This window comes from Salmo trutta, chromosome 25 (assembly GCF_901001165.1).
Source record: "Salmo trutta chromosome 25, fSalTru1.1, whole genome shotgun sequence".
NCBI lineage: Eukaryota > Metazoa > Chordata > Actinopteri > Salmoniformes > Salmonidae > Salmo > Salmo trutta.
In genome coordinates, this window is record NC_042981.1 from 44839750 (window position 1) to 44857811 (window position 18062).

Consider the following 18062-nt stretch of genomic DNA (forward strand, 5'->3'; position numbering starts at 1 on the left):
CCATCTTCTCACTCGTTCTTCAACGTCCTCCTCCTCAACCCCTGCACTATCGCCCTCGTTTGTCTCCACCATGAAACATTGTAGAACGCCATTTACCCATTGTGTTTCTGGAGTGATATTTGGCTGTGTACAAGCTAGCAAGCATGAAATGAAGTAGCTAGCCAGAATGAGATTTGTTTTGAGAAAAGTTAGTTAACCTAGCTACTATCTAGTTCAATTTCTCTCAGGATTATGAAGGCAGCAAATTGTTTACAAAAATAGCATATTATTGACATAAAAGGTTAGCTGTGTTAGTCCAGTCTTTAGCTTATCCAGGGTCAATTATACATAGACAGTACATGGTTGCTCTATCTATGGGAACAACAGCAACCTTTTTGAAAGCAACATTGCTAAAATGAATTAAGTATTGCTAAAATGAATTAAGTATGAATTAATTATAATGAACATCATACTATGTTACCTGTAATGCCTAATTGTCATCTCCTTTTTTCATTTTGTACCTAAATTACAATGGTTGGATATGCTGTGAGACTTTTTTCTCCCCGTGCTACTGACAACTATTTTGGTCTGCTCATACAGGAGTAATAAAGGCCCAGTGCACTAATTTTGTGAACATCTGTTATACTTATTATAATATTATACTTATTATACTTATAATATACTTATTATAATATTTTTTTAAATTCTGATTTATCAAGCACTCCTACTTCCACATGACTCTCGCATAGAACAAGCCGACTAGGTAAATAGGTAAACTATTGTACTATGGGGATTTCTGATTTAGTTTTAATAACAACAATACATGGCAAGAATAGTAGCACTGGAAAGTTACATACTGAGTGAAAAAGTAGAGGCTTTGAATTATTTTGCCAGCAGCTACAGTAGGCTTACACACCGCTGTTTGAATTGAGCACCGCGATGGAGCGCATTACAGACTATTTAATTCCCTTCATCTGAACATCAGTGTCAGCAATAATCATGCATGAAAGAAAATAAAGTATTTGAGAATACATTTATTTGGGAATATATTTCGTAGAACCCCTATCCCCCAGGAGATTTTTATTGTGGATCTAAACCCATATAACTGAAATTCGTCGCAGTGACGGAGAAATTTAACCCGTTTTCTGAATTGCCTTGTAAAACCCTAACACCGTAAGATCATATTTTATAATTTAGCTAGTCATGTTGGCAACATAACAAGCTTTGAAATTATCCCCACCTGACCCAGATTGTGATGTATAATGGAAAAATGTTGGATTGCGTAAACAACAACAGTAATTGTATGATGGCGGGGATGCAGGGCTGTGCTCCAAACAAAACAACTACAAGTCTGCTTGCTGTAGTTTCTCAGCTGCAGAGCTAAAAAAAAAAAGCACCTTATAGTTGAAGACTCTTCTTTGAGTCATAAAATTGCATTAAAATTACTTAGGAATTGTGCAACGCTGGTAATTATTTTTTCTTAGTTTGCACCTACCCCAAATTTTTTAAGAATATTCTTATTATGTTACTGAATGTATCCACAGTATTTTTTTGATTAGTTATCAACAAATGCGGTGCAAAGTTAAGTAAATGTAAAATGCACATAAAATCAACAGCGTCCTAACCTTTAGTATAATAAATACACACAAATATCATACCCCCAAGAGGTTAGCATTTTGTGGGGGGTATGATATTTGTGCATCTAACTTTTTTACTCATAATTATTTACAAATTATTCAGGATTATCTGTAATCATGGTCGTATTCACATGAATGTAGAAGTGTAGAAGTTATATTTGGAATATGGGACCAAAACTAAACTTTTAACTACTTTAATACAGAGAAGTGAATTTGTCACAATACTTGTGGTCCAATAAAATGGAGGGACTATGTATAACAAGTGCTTTAGTTTCTAAACAGTTCACCCAATATAGATGAAAATATCTTCAAATTAAATCTGTCAGTCTGCACTATAACGTCATTGTATCACTTAAAATCCAAAGTGTGGGGGTACAGAGCTAAAACCAAAAATGTGTAACTGTCCCAATACTATTGGAGCTCAATGTATTGTAATTATGTGATAACCACACCCATGCCCAATGTCTTTCCTTTTCGTGGCAGTTCGCACAAAATAAAAATGACGTAAAGGATTTAATCTTCTGGCCCCATAGATTTGTGTATGTAGGTAAGCGTTTGCCAGTAGAATTTCAGAACGCTTTTTAATATTGCAGATAGATTGTAGCTTCCATCAATGTAATGGTCTGCATCATTTCCAACCCCTCACATATTGTTTTGTAAATATACACTACCGGTCAAAAGTTTTAGAACACCTACTCATTCAAAGGTTTTTCTCTATTTTTACTATTTTCTACATTGTAGAATAATAGTGAAGACATCAAAACTATGAAATCGCACATATGGAATCATGTACTAACCAAAAAAGTGTTAAACAAATCAAAATATATTTTATATTTGAGATTCTTCAAAGTAGCCACCCTTTGCCTTGATGATAGCTTTGCACACTCTCGGCATTGTTCAATTGCTTGTTCAATGAACCATAAACAATTAATGAACATGCACGTGTGGAACGGTCATGAAGACACTAACAGCTTACAGACGGTAGGCAATTAAGGTCACAGTTATGAAAATTTAGGACACTAAAGAGGCCTTTCTACTGACTCTGAAAAACACCAAACGAAAGATGCCCAGGGTCCCTGCTCATCTGCGTGAACGTGCCTTAGGCATGCTGCAAGGAGGCATGAGGACTGCAGATGCGGCCAGGGCAATAAACTGCAATGTCCATACAGTGAGACGCCTAAGACAGTGCGGACAGCTGATCGTCCTCGCAGTGGCAGACCACGTGTAACAACATCTGCATGTGATCAGTACATCCGAACATCACACCTGCAGCACAGGTACAGGATGGCAACAACAACTGCCCGAGTTACACCAGGAACGCACAATCCCTCCATCAGTGCTCAGACTGTCCGCAATAGGCTGAACTGAGGGATTGTAGGCCTGTTTTAAAGCAGGTCCTCACCAGACATCAACGGCAACAACGTCGCCTATGGGCAAAAACCCACCGTCGCTGGACCAGACAGGACTGGCAAAAAGTGCTCTTCACTGACAAGTCGTGGTTTTGTCTCACCAGGGGTGATGGTCGTATTCGCGTTTATCGTCGAAGGAATGAGCGTTACACCGAGGCCCTTACTTTGGAGCGGGATTGATTTGGAGGTGGAGGGTCCGTCATGGTCTGGGGCGGTGTGTCACAGCATCATCGGACTGAGCTTGTTGTCATTGCAGGCAATCTCAATGCTGTGCGTTACAGGGAAGACATCCTCCTCCCTCATGTGGTAACCTTCCTGCAGGCTCATCCTGACATAACCCTCCAGCATGACAATGCCACCAGCCATACTGCTCGTTCTGTGTGTGATTTCCTGCAAGTAAGGAATGTCAGTGTTCTTCCATGGCCAGCGATGAGCCCAGATCTCAATCCCATTGAGCACGTCTGGGACCTGTTGGATCGGAGGGTGAAGGCTAGGGCCATTCCCCCCAGAAATGTCCGGGAACTTGCAGGTGCCTTGTTAGAAGACTGGGGTAACATCTCACAGCAAGCACTGGCAAATCTGGCACAGTCCATGAGGAGGAGATGCACTGCAGTACTTAATGCAGCTGGTGGCCACAACAGATACTGACTGTTACTTTTGATTTTGACCACCCCTTTTTTCAGGGACACATTATTAAACTAATATACTTTTTTCATTCAACACTATTTTATTTAACTAATTTTGGTCTTTAATGCAGGGCCGGCATGGAAGTTCCTTACTTTTTCCCTCTTCCATATTTGCAGTAATGCTGCAATTAGTTGGTTGTAATTTTGGGTAGAGCAGACATTTCCATATTTTGGTTAGCTGCATGTGTGACATAACTTGACAAGTCCTATTTATGATATCCTTTACAAAGATTATACCTTTTTTGAGTTTAAGCCCAATATTTGTTGCATTATTTGTTCTGTGTTTTCTGGTGGATTAAACTGATATTGCAACCAACTTTCTGTGGCTTGTTTTTAAAATAGCAATATTTTGGAGATTATTTCATTTTCAAATAACCGAAAGTGAGAGGTTATAAAACTGAAGAGAAAAAGGCCTTTCTTGAACATGGGGTGAGACATTCTTATTAATTTGCTAGAGAACCAGTTCGGATTTAAGTATAACTTTTGTATGACTGACGTCTTCAGTGAGAAGTCTACTGCTTTAATATTTATGAATTTCAGCTCTCCAAATTCATATTCTAAAAACAGGCCCCTTTAATTTTGTCTGCCTTGCCATTCCAAATAAAATGTAATATGTTTTGCTCATATAATTAATAAAACAGGTGTAGGCAAGACCATAAGCAAATAGGTAAACTGGGACATGACTAAAGAGTTAATCAGGGTGATTTTTCCATAGGCAGACAGGTATTTTCCTTTCCAAGGTAGCAAGATCTTATCTATCTTTGCTACCTTTCTATTAAGATAATTTCTCTCTTTCGGGATATGTATACCGAGTATGTCCACATCACCATAAAGATCATTTTATTGGTAAACTACACGGTAATGTAAAAGTTGTATTTTTTTGTGATCGAATACATAATATAGTTATCTTATCATAATTTGGTTGTAGAGAGAGGTTAGAAAGAGAGGTTAGAAAAAGTATATCATCTACAAGGGATCCAAATTATGGATTTAAAAGACAACATCAGCCAACAATGACATTTGTTTTAATGCCCTGGATATCTAACCCTTTGATATTATTGTTGGATCTGCTGGATTTAAACAACTAACATTTCGATGGCAATAATAAAAAGATATGCCGATAGTGGACAACCTTGTTTTACTCAGATACTTTGAGAAGTAGCCATTATTTACTATACATAACTTTAACCCATTTTATAAGAGATTCTCAAAAATTGAAAAATTCCAGGTATTTATATATAAATTCCAGTAGTACTTTATCAAAAGCCTTTTCAAAGTGAGCTATGAATACCAGGCCTGGTTTTCCAGATTTTCATTAGTGTTCTATTGTTTCCAGTACTTATATTATCTCCAAAATATCGTCCATGTAAAAAACCTGTCTGATTAGGATTCGACAATACCTTTTTATTCTATGTGCTACGCATTTTGCATCACAACACAAAAGTGTAAGATGTCTCCAATTTTTTTAATGGACTGGACCTTTATATATACACCACTTGGATCCTGTTTCAGTAAAAATGAAATCAGTCCTTGTTGAGTGTCTGATAATCTACTGAAATGTTAGAGTGGTTAAAACATGCTAATAACGGTCCTCTGAGTATATCAAAAAAAGGTTGGGTACAGTGCCTTGCAAAAGTATTCACCCCCTTGGCGGTTTTCCTATTTTGTTGCATTACAACCTGTAATTAAAATCGATTTTTATTTGGATTTCATGTAATGGACATACACAAAACAGTCCAAATTGGTGAAGTGAAATGAAAAAAAATGTTTTTGTTTCAAAACATTCTAGAAAATAAAAAAATGGAAAAGTGGTGGATGCATATGTATTCACCCCTTTTGCTATGAAGCCCCTAAATAAGATCTGGTGCAACCAATTACCTTCAGAAGATACATAATTAGTTAAATAAAGTCCACCTGTGTGCAATCTAAGTGTCACATGATCTGTCACATGATCTCAGTATATACACACCTGTTCTGAAAGGCCCCACTAAGCAAGTGGCACCACCAAGCAAGGAGCTCTTCAAACAGGTCAGGGACAAAGTTGTGGAGAAGTACAGATCAGGTTTGGGTTATGAAAAAATATCTGAAACTTTGAACATCCCACGGGGAGCACCATTAAATCCATTATTAAAAAATGGAAAGAATATGGCACAACAACAAACCTGCCAAGACATGGTCTGTGATTTTTGGTGGGCGGCCCTAGGACCACTTTAAGCCATACACTCCACAGAGCAGGGCTTTACAGAAGAGTGTCTAGAAAAAAATAAGCAAACATGTTTGGTGTACTCCAAAATGCATGTGGGAGACTCCCCAAACATATGGAAGAAAGTACTCTGGTCAGATGAGATTAAAATTGAGCTTTTTGACAAACCCAACACCTGTCATCACCCCTAGAATACCATCCCCACAGTGAAGCATGGTGGTGGCAGCATCATGCTGTGGGGATGTTTTTCCATTGGCAGGGACTGGGAAACTGGTCAGAATTGAAGGAATGATGGATGGAGCTAAATACAGGGAAATTCTTGAGGGAAACCTGTTTCAGTCTTCCAGAGATTTGAGACTGGGACAGAGGTTCACCTTCCAGCAGGACAATGACCCTAAGCATACTGCTAAAGCAACACATGGGTGGTTAAAGGGGAAACATTTAAATGTCTTGGAATGGCCTAGTCAAAGCCTAGACCTCAATCCAATTGAGAATCTGTGGTACGACTTATAGATTGCTGTACACCAGCAGAACCCATCCAACTTGAAGGAGCTGGAGCAGTTTTGCCTTGAAGAATGGGCAAAAATCCCAGTGGCTAGATGTGCCAAGCTTATAGAGACATACCCCAAGAGACTTGCAGCTGTAATTACTGCAAAAGGTGTTTGGGGTATAGACAGTGATCTGACCTGGGGCAAAGTTGGTCTTGCCGTAGAAGCGGACCACCCCTGTTCTCTGGCCCACCACCAACACCCTCTCCCCTAGGCGCACCTCGGGCCCGTCACACACGGAGCTACTGGCCGAGGGAGTCCGGCTCCGGGGTACTGGAACATGGGAGGGGGAGAGAATATGAATGTTTTTGTAAGCAGCTGTAACATCAGTTAAGCCATTAATATAATCACCATCATGTTCACTAATGCCACCATCATAATAATGACTTATTATTCAAGCACCTTCCATATAATAATATTAGTCATTTCAGCTCTCAACATTACCATGGCCTCAAGGTCAATAGTAAAGTAATTATCGTCTATACTGCTCAAGAGCTCACTAATCAATGTGACTCTCAATTGTCAATGTAACTAACTAATAATCGGATCAGAGAGTGAAATAAAGGTTTCTCTACGACTTTAAACTGGTTCCACCATATAAGGTACATGGATATCACGCAAAGCAACGTAGGTGGATTTGATTGGTTTGAAACTATGACACGAGAGTGCAGTACCAAGGAGGCTGGGATTAGACCGGGTCGGAGGGGGCATGGTTTTGGAGCTGGGTTGAAGCCGTCCCCGCCGCTGCCTTGCGGGAGGCCGTTGCTGAGGTTGCACAGCCAGGTCATGTCTGGAGTCCATGGAGGATGAAGAGGAAGAGAGGGAACGAGAGAGAGCACCTGGGGGAGGAAAATAAGGAGCGGACAGAGTTAGCGAAGAGGTAAAATAAAATAATTCACCATAAGCAAAATATAAATGGGAAAAACAAGATATGCGATCAGAAGACAGTGTTCAGATGAATGTGGCAAGGCCTTGAGGAAAACCACCACAAATCAGTCACTGCACACCACTTTGATCAAGCAGTGCTTCAAGCTTCCAACCGAAGCTTGCAAGGCACACACAGAGGAAGTTCTCTTTCTCTACACCCTAAATCACACAGCAGGGTGTGTGCCTACAATCTTAATACCGAACCATCCATTTCTATCATGTCTGCCATGAGATCCATATCATTCCCTGGGGCCCATGAAGCACTCTACATAGTGCGCAATTCAGAGCCTGCTTAAATGGATCAACATTGTTTCAATTTTATCGTTATCCCTAAACCAGTACGGTTGTGGCTCAATATGCAATAATGTGACTAGAATAACATTGTAAACAACAGCCAACTTTCCAGAACATAGACATGTCTTATATGGGCAGAAAACTTAAATTGATATTAATCGAACTGCACTGTCCAATTTACAGTTCTATTACAGAGTGAAAAAAATACCATACTATTGTTTGAGGATAGTGCACAACAATAAAGCATTTTATCACAGCAACTGGTTTGATACATTCACCTCTGAAAGTAAATAATGTACTTACATTCAGTAATCTTGCTCTGATTTGTCATCCTGAGGGTCCCAGAGATAAAATGAATGTAGTTTTCAAAAAGAAAGGAGGACTAAGGCACTCTTCATATAATTAATTAAAATGCCTTTATTTGTATGGCATGTTCAACGGAAACAAAAAAACTCATTGTGACTGCATGACTGTCAGGGAGTACAAAGAAATGATAATACAATGTCCCCTTTTGAACAGATTTGTCCAAATCAGCCCCAATTTGAAGAGGGAGTGGTTACAAAATTGATTGGACAACACCTAGTAAGCAATACTATACACATTAAAAAGTGAAATACTGTAGATATGTTATCAAAAAAATTCAACTCCAAGCTAGAAGCATCAAAATGCCTAGAAAGGTAGTTCTAACCTTACATATGACTGGGAAAAGTGCCAAGAATAGGAGAGCCATCTATTCAATAGTACACTAGAACACAGCAAGCATGGACAACAAGTCTAAACATAGCTGAGGGCAATAGAGCAAAATGTCCACTAGATGACAGGAAATGGATCTATCACGACTCCGCAGGAAAGCTGAGAAATCCATATCTTCATTTAATCCACGGTACTTAGTGGCCTGTATTTTGTAAATCCAAAAACGTTCCCATTGATTTAGCTGTTTAAGATAGTCCTCTTTTCTAATTGAGGCCGGAACATGATCAATACCCATAGCTTGTAGGGAGGCAGGGTTGCCATGGTGTAAGGAATTGTAGTGCCTTGCCATGGGGTAGTCTTTATTGCCTACCCGTATGGCGTACTTGTGTTCCGCTAAGCGGTCTCGAAGGCATCTCTTTGGCCGTCCAATGTAGAACACCTTGCACTGTGGACATTCCAATCTGTAGATGGCATGAGTGGTTTTGCAGTTAATTAAATGCTTGACTTGATATTTTAGAAGCTGTGTCAACAAAATACTTTTTCTGTGAAATATTTCTGCAAAGGTTGCATTTAAAAGAGCCCCTGGGTTTGTGGTCTAGCAAAGTTTTTTGAGAGTCACCAGGAAGATAGCTGTGGACTAATTTGTCATTTAGGGTAGGACATCTCTTAAAGCTTATGACTGGTGGCTCTGGGAAGACTTGGCGTAGTAGCGTATCGCTTTGGATGATTCCCCAATTATTTTTAATGATCTCTGCTTCGGTGCTGTATTTTGTAACAAAGTACAATCTCTCTGACGTATCACGAGGCACTCCCCTACACAACAAGTTCTCTCTGTCAAGTCGTCCGGCCCATATACCTGTATATTTCAGGACACGATTCAAGAAGCGATTCTCCAATTCAGCAGATTTGACTGTAGTCTGTTTCCAGATCACAAATTCTGCTGACTTTTTGGAATTGGCCATATGGAATGTTCTCTTTTAGCCTTTTGGGGTGAAAGCTGTCTACCCTCAGAATGGTATTCCCATCTGTAGGCTTCCTAAAGATTGATGTGTTCAAACAACCTTTGACATGTTTGTCAAAGTCCAAAAAATGAATGTTATCCTTGCTGTACTCCATAGTTAGTTTGATTTTAGGGTTAATGCTGTTAAGTTATTGGTGGACGGAAATAAGTTAATATTCTGAACAGGCAAACATGATCAATATAGCGTCCCAACCATATAATCCGGTAAAAGAACTGGTTATTAGAAGGATCCAAAATGAAGTCATTTTCCCATTTACCCAAGTACAAACCAGCGTAGGAAGGGCTGTAGCATGCTCCCATGGCACATCCTTTGACTTGTTTAAAAATACGGTCCTGAAAGACAAAGATGTTATTATTAAGTCCATTCAGTCAGTGAGATAATTAATTATGTAGGAGGCATCTCAGTCTCAGGCCGGGTACTCAAGAAATGGTGCATACCTGCCAATCCTTGTTCATGTTCAATGGTGGTGTATAGACTCCACATCCATGGTGACTAAAAAGGAAGCTGTACCTATATTGTTCAATTGAACACATCTGTGGTATCTTGAAGATGGGAGTGATGGCAAGAAAGGCTTAAAGTAATCAATGTACTTAGAGATTGGTTCTGTCAGACTTTCATTACCACTAATGACTGGTCTGCCTGGGTGGTTTAAGATTCTTGTGGACTTTTGGAAGAAGATAAAAAGAACCCATACGGAGACTGTCATTGAAAATAAATTTGAACTCCTTGTCTGAAATAGCCATTCTCCTTAGCTTCTGTGAGGATCCTTCTCAATTCAGTTTTTAGGTCCTATGTAGGGGTTGAAGGTAAGAGATTGATAGAATTCATCATTATCTAATTAACGGTAGGCTTCTGTCACATTTGTCTTTACTCCACACTACTGTATCACCATCTTTGCTTTTTTAACCACAATCCGTCAATTTTTGGACAATGATTGAACTGCATTCCTCTGTCTTAGAAAGATTACGTTGTGTTTAGTTAGAGTCAATTTTACCCTTAAACAAATTCTCCATATCAATTCACCTTCTTGGCAAGTGTATTTAGTGTGGCATTCTGGACGATGGGACAAAAGGTGGACTTGGGCTTAAAAGGTGTTTTTGAGGGCACAGAAATTACCTGACCTGAGACACTGGTGTCTGTAGTTGGATAGATGTTTTGCTTGTACCAGGCCTTCAGATGTAGATTCCTGTAGAAACTAAATAGGTCAATCTTTGAATTGAATGAATTAGTTAGTTGAGTATATGGGTGCAAAGGACAGTCCTTTAGACAAGACCGTTAACACAATCATCAGAAAGGGGTTCTCCAGAAATGTTGATCACAGCCTTGTTCCGGTCCTGCTCCGTGTGGTTGGCTTGTCTTGAGTTCCTCCCCCCTCCGTGTTGGCCGCTTCCGCGTCCTCTCTCTCTCTTGATGAGGAACCTGCGTGGCTCCTCTTCATGGTCTAAAAAATCTTGGGAGGAGCTGGCCTCAGTGTTCTGTGACTTTCCATTTTTACTAATTCAATTTCTGTTTGGACTACTTGTCTGTCCTTTTTAAATGCTTTTATTAGAAGTAGCATTAGGTCAAAAGAACACCTGTTGTGAATAGCCTCCCATTTATCTCTAAATTCAGTTTTACCTTGTGCTCCATTAGCTGGAAACTTCATAGTACAGAGTCCTCTGGTGATTAGGCCTTTCCTCCAATAGTCAGACAAGGTAATAGAATTGAGGTCAAGTTTGGTGTCTTTTTCCATTAGCTGTTGCAAGTCTCCGTAAGCCTTGTTTAAGTCCATTCCAGTATTCTCTGTGGCTGTCATCTCATCTAGCAATGAGGTAGTGGTAATAACCCTTTGACCCTCTTCATGGGAATAGGAAAATCTTGTAGTCTCTTGGGTGAAATCCATTGTATGAGTTGTAAAATGTTCCAAAAACACAGAAAACATTACTGTGGAGCTGCTTCCCCTACACATGACCCAAGTGCTATGATTAACTTGTAGAAAAAAAGAAGAGGAAGGGAAGCGCTGCTGTGGTGGATGAATCAGAATTAGTTGGGTAACATAGATAATTAAGATATCTTATCTGCATAATATGCTTATGTGATATACTTGTTATTAGAATGTATCCCTTCGGACTCTGGTGTTGGCAGTTGCACTTCTTCCCTCAGCTGGGGCTCAGTCACCTGGGGCCCAGAGAGGGGAGAGGTCAGGCTTGTCTTTTACATGTCTCTGGAGCTATGCAGAATATCAGAAAGGGAAGAGGACAGGATGGAGCATTGTCTTCATATGTGAATGTGTCTTTACCTATTCTTAAACCATTTGAAGGGATGGCGTGGGGAACCAATTACTTGTCTCCACAATGTCTGTGCACAAGTCACTCCCTCCTTTGGCATTGGGGGAAGGTATGGCAGTGTCTGGAACCATTGTATGTCCTCTCTGATGTTGCACTTATCCTGGGATAGTGTATGACCTAGAGGCTCACTCCTCTCAGTGAGCTTGTCCAGGAGTGGGGCCAAGAAGGGGTTTTGCTTGAGATGGGAGTATCTAGAGTTGACAATTGATTTATGCCTTTGGAAGAGTTGGTGTTTTTGTGCTAGGAGTAACAGGAACAAGATAGCAACCTCGTCTTAGGGACCAAACTGAACAATCATTTATAGGGAATGCTATCTGGCTACGGGATACTCCTTTCTCATTTATAAAGTCTCACTTTGTGAACTGTTCCTAATATCTGTGGTTTGTTATGTCGACTAGGGGGTGGATATTTGCTATAAAAGATCTCAGTAGCCATTGTGTTGTCACTCTCAACGGATCATTAGAAATGGTGAATCGTTGAAAGTCATTGCTATTGCAAAGCTCTTATTATTAAAGATGTAGTTTAAGTATAACTCTGACTTGTGTGTAAAGTTTATCTTTCCTTATTTGATAGTAAAGAAATTAACCACCACACTGCTAAGGTACACAATAGTAGATTTTGGTAGACAGAAGGTGGAACTCAAGTACGCCATAGATGTAGGCAATGAAGACTACCCCATGGTAAGGCGCTACAAGTCCTTACACAATGACAACCCTGCCTCCCTACAAGCTATGGGTATTGATCATGTTCCGGCCTCAATTAGAAAAAGGGGACTGTCTTAAACAGCTAAACCAAAGGGAAAGTGTTTGGCTTTACAAACTACAGGCCACTAAGTACCGTGGTTTAAATGAAGATATGGATTTATCCCCTTTCCTGTAGGGTCGTGATAGGTCCATTTGTTGTCATCTAGTGTACATTTTGCCCTATTGCCCTTAGCTATGTTTAGACTGTTGTTGTTCATGTTTGCTGTGTTCTAGTGTACTATGGAATATATTGCTTTCTTATTCTTGACACGTCTCCCAGTCATATTAAGATTACACTACCTTTCTAGGCGTTTTGATGCTTCTAGCTTGGAGTTGAATTTTTTGATAACATATCTACAGTATTTCACTTTTTAATGTGTATAGTATTGCTTACTAGGTGTTGTCCAATCTATTTTGTAACCACTCCCTCTTCAAATTAGGGCTGATTGGAAAAAGCTGTTCAAAAGAGGACATTGTATTATAATTTCTGTGTACTCCCTGACAAAGGCCATGCACTCGAAACGCGTCAGATTTTTTAAACTTTGAACATGCTATACAAATATTTAATTATATGAATAATGCCTTGGTCTTCCTTTTTGATAACAATATACCCCTTTTACCAAAGAGCACATTCTGTCTACCAAAATCTATTATTGTCTACCTTAACAGTGCTTCCCTTCCTCCTCTTTTTTTTCTACAAGTAGCATAGTTTTGTTTGATAAAATCCATTTTTATATTAAAATGTAGGAACTTGGTTCTACAGTTTGACCCCACTGCTGTCTCTGACTCCACACCCAACCCCCACAGCCATGTGTGAAGGTTAGGGTATTTTCTGTAGGGAAGCTAATGATACATCATGTATGACATCCTGGGAGAGTGAAAACTAAAAACAAAATGTATTACCATAGCATTTGGGTATGTTCTCTATAGTTATGTACTTGAAAATGTATACGTTTACCAATTTGGCACCTTTGGGCAAATTCCTGGCAGACTTAATACAAAATATTGTGTAGTGATGTAATCCTTCACTGGATCAGTCTGAAATGTTGCACACACATTGCTTCCATCTTGTGGACAACATCTACATTACACTTAGGATCCTATCTTAATATATGACCTTTCTCTTGCATTTCAAAGATGATCAAACAAAAAATAATTTGAAAACACATGTTTTTTTTGTATTATCTTTTACCAGATCTAATGTGTTATATTCTCCTACATTAATTTCACATTTCGACAAACTTCAAAGTGTTTCCTTTCAAACGGTATCAATAGTATATATGCATATCCTTGTTTCAGGTCCTGAGCAACAGGCAGTTAGATCTAGGTATATCATTTTAGGTGGAATTAGAAAACAAGGGTCCAATCCTTAAGAGAGTAAATGGATCGACATTGTTTCAATTTTATGCGGTGAGAGCGGACAACCCTGTCTTAGCCCGTCTTAGGTCTAACTACTGCCAAAATTAGAATTTCCCCAAACTTAAAGGAATAAGATGGAAGGGCTGGACCTCATTAAGCTTTAACTTTTGCAGACCTTAACAGGCCAATAGATAAATAATTGCAAAAGTAAGAGGGACTAATTGTTTAAATGCGCATCAAAACATTTGAAGGAAAAAGGGATAGATTATGTTCCAAACTATGAACTAGATTCCAGGGGGAAAGTAAGTGATTCTATTCCAAAACGTCTAAATGGAAGATGTAAGCAGATGTATTGAGTGTCAGCAGACAAGATGTAAAATTGTTGATTACGTCTGCCTGCTTTGGTCTAATTACGTATTCATTGCAGCAGAGCAGTTTCTGAAGTCTAGACTTCTATCTGACAAATCCAGGATATCTGATAGTTATGAGAAGCCTTTTGGCATTGCTTTCTTTAGGTATCTTGTGTTTTTAGTGTGATGCTCACCACAAAGGCCTGCGTTGAGCTGCTGGGAAGGTTGACAGGGATGGTAGGTTCAGTATGAAGGTATACTTTGCACTAGTGCTGGGACATATGGCGACTTGAGGGACAAACATAGGCAGGATTATAATACCGACTCCAATATCAGTTGGTGTCTGTGATTGAGCCGACTTGACTTTAAAGATAACTTTTTTACCCAGGGTAGCTGGTTTGTCGAGGCACAAAATAAGCCAAAAAAGTTAACTGTCCCCTTAACTTCTTTGGGATAGGGGGCAGTATTTTCACGGCCGGATAAAAAAACGTACCTGATTTAATCTGGTTACTACTCCTGCCCAGAAACTAGAATATGCATATAATTAGATTTGGATAGAAAACACTCTAACGTTTCTAAAACTGTTTGAATGGTGTCTGTGAGTATAACAGAACTCATATGGCAGGCCAAAACCTGAGAAGATTCCATACAGGAAGTGCCCTTCTGACAATTTGTTCTCCTTCTGTTGCATCTCTATCGACATTTACTTTAAGGCTTCCATTGGCTCTCTAAAGCCGCCAGAAAGTGGAATGGGGTGTCTGCTGTCTCTGGGCAAAGTACAGCAGCAGAGTTTGTAAGTGGTCCGCCTGGGGACAGTGAGACAGATGTGCGTTCACGAGACTTCTCAATTTTTTTTCTTTCAGCCTTTGAATGAATACAACGTTGCCCGGTTGGAATATTATCGCTATTTTACGAGAAAAATAGCATAAAAATTGATTTTTAAACAGCGTTTGACATGCTTCTAAGTACGGTAATGGAATATTTTGAAATGTTTTGTTACGCAATGCGCTCGCGCATTACCCTTCGGATAGTGACCTGAACGCACGAACAAAACGGAGGTATTTGGATATAACTATGGATTATTTGGAACCAAAACAACATTTGTTGTTGAAGTAGAAGTCCTGGGAGTGCATTCTGACGAAGAACAGCAAAGGTAATCCAATTTTTCTAATAGTAATTCTGAGTTTAGGTTGCCCCAAACTTGGTAGGTGTCAAATTAGCTAGCCTGTGATGGCCGAGCTATGTACTCAGAATATTTCAAAATGTGCTTTCACCGAAAAGCCATTTTAAAATCGGACATAGCGATTGCATAAAGGACTTCTGTATCTATAATTCTTAAAATAATTGTTATGTATTTTGTCAACGTTTATCATGAGTAATTTAGTAAATTCACCGGAAGTTTTCGGAGGGTATGCTAGTTCTGAACATCACATGCTAATGTAAAAAGTTGTTTTTTGATATAAATATAAACTTGATTGAACAAAACATGCATGTATTGTATAACATTATGTCCTAGGAGTGTCATCTGATGAAGATCAAAGGTTAGTGCTGCATTTAGCTGTGGTTTGGGTTTATGTGACATATATGCTTGCTTGGAAAATGGCTGTGTGATTATTTGTGTCTATGTACTCTCCTAACATAATCTAATGTTTTGCTTTCGCCGTAAAGCCTTTTTGAAATCGGACAATGTGGTTAGATTAACGAGAGTCTTATCTTTAAAATGGTGTAAAATAGTTGATTGTTTGAGAAAATTGAATTGTGGTATTTTAGTTGGTTTTGTGATTCGCGCCGTGCGATGCCATTGGCTGTTGGCTAGGGGTTCGCAGTCTGTCCTCAACAGGTTAAAGTAGCTCTTCACTCCCATAACATGATTGACATACAGTACCAGTCAAAAGTTTGCCAAACCCTTGAATGAGTAGGTGTGTCCATTCTCTCAACCAGCTTCATGAGATAGTCACCTGGAATGCATTTCAATTAACAGGTGTGTCTTCTTAAAAGTTAATTTGTGGAATTTCTTTCCTTAATGCGTTTGAGCCAATCAGTTGTGGTGTGACAAGGTAGGGGTGGTATACAGAAGATAGCCCTATTTGGTAAAAGACCAAGTCCATATGGCAAGAACAGCTCAAATAAGCAAAAAGACATAACAGTCCAACATTACTTTAAGACATGAAGGTCAGTCAATGTGGAAAATGTAAGAACTTTGAAAGTTTCTTGAAGTGCAGTAACACTCTGGGAAGATCCAGAGTTACCTCTGCTGCAGAGCATATGTTCATTAGAGTTACCAGCCTCAGAAATTGCAGCCCAAATAAATGCTTCAGAGTTCAAGTAACACACACATCTCAACATCAACGGTTCAAATGAGACAGGCCTTCATGGTCGAATTTCTGCAAAGAAACCACTACTAAAGGACACCAATAAGAAGAAGAGATTTGTTTGAGATGCAGAGCAGGTGAACGGATTATCTCTGCATATGTTGTTCCCACAATGAAGCATGGAGGAGGTGGTGTTATGGTGCTTTGCTGGTGACACTGGCGGTGATTTATTTAGAATTCAAGGCACACTTAACCATCATGGCCACCACAGCATTCTGCAGCGATACGCCATCCCATCTGGTTTGCATTTAGTGGGACTATCATTTGTTTTTCAACAGGACAAAGACCCAAAACACACCTCCAGGCTGTGTAAGGGCAATTTGACCAAGAAGGAGTGTGATGGAGTGTTGCATCAAATGACCTGGCCTCCACAATCACCCGATTTCAACCCAATTGAGATGGTTTGGGATTAGTTGGTATGCAGAGTGAAGGAAAAGCAGCCAGTGTGGGAACTCCTTCAAGACTGTTGGAAGAGCATTCCAGCTTGGCTGAGAGAATGCCAAGAATGAATGTGCAAAGCTGTCATCAAGGCAAAGGGTGGCTACTTTGAATAATCTAAAATATATTTGTTTAACACTTTTTTGGTTAATATATGATTCCATGTGTTATTTCATAGTTTTGACTATTATTCTACAATGTAGAAAATAGAAAATAGTAAAAATAAAGAAAAACCCTTGAATGAGTGGGTGTGTACAAACGTTTGACTGGTAGTGTATGATAACCCTTTGGAACCCATTCTGGGAGGAATTCATACTTCCCATACACAGTGCGAGACAGGCCATTCCAATTTGACCATAGTACCTGTCTTGGCCTCAGGGGTGTCATCTGTGCCCTGTTCAGGAACTGGGCAGCTTTTTGGTTTATCAGGTGATTTTGGGGTGGATGGAGAACCTTTTCTCCACACGTAGACAAAAAGAGGCACATTCATAAATAAAGGGACAAAATCTGACAGAGAAAATGAGAACATGAGAATTTGACAGGGACAAGAGTGCGAAAAAGAAACAAAACAAGAAAAATGAGTAGGAAAAGTTTACGGGGACAGGATAGTGAAATGGAGACAAAAATAAGAAAAACTGAGGAAAAGCGGGAAGGTTGCCAACAAGACGAGGAGAAAGAATGAGCGGAAGTCCCAGAAAAATAAGCAAAAGAGAGAGAAAGAGAGAGTTGGTGATGCAAATGTAATGAAAGACAGCGTGACATTGCAGTGAAGGGGACTATAGAGAGCGTGGGAGTACAAAAATAGACATATTGAAAAGCAGCACTGGTCACCAAGGCCCTCAGAGAGATTCCAACAAAGTGCGAATGAGAGGTCACTCCCACGCAAGAGGCCCAATCAAAACCGGACCCGCCTCCAAGGACAGTGGAAGCGGCCATTCATTGTTATCCAAAAGGAAATGATTTCACCACAATGGTCCTCTTCTCATAGTTCAGCCTTCAGGTGTCTGATGCTAAATGGTTGAATGGTGAAGCTGAGTGGTTGACTAATGTCTGAATAGATACTCATTGCAAGAAA

General features: G+C 39.6%; 1 protein-coding gene across 3 annotated transcripts in view; it reads right to left on the reverse strand.

Moving 5' to 3' along the window:
* Positions 1-18062, reverse strand: part of LOC115162611 (CAP-Gly domain-containing linker protein 4) — a 101670-nt gene that overhangs the window by 48785 nt on the left and 34823 nt on the right. For 2 of the 3 annotated variants that reach the window (XM_029714075.1, XM_029714074.1), the window contains exons 10-11: positions 7137-7301; positions 6601-6735 (exon numbers count right to left, since the gene is read on the reverse strand). The exons of the other annotated variant lie outside the window; for it this stretch is intronic. In XM_029714075.1, coding sequence (XP_029569935.1) covers positions 6601-6735; positions 7137-7301 — 300 coding nt within the window. The remainder of the gene's footprint in view (positions 1-6600; positions 6736-7136; positions 7302-18062) is intronic. 3 annotated transcript variants of the gene reach the window in all.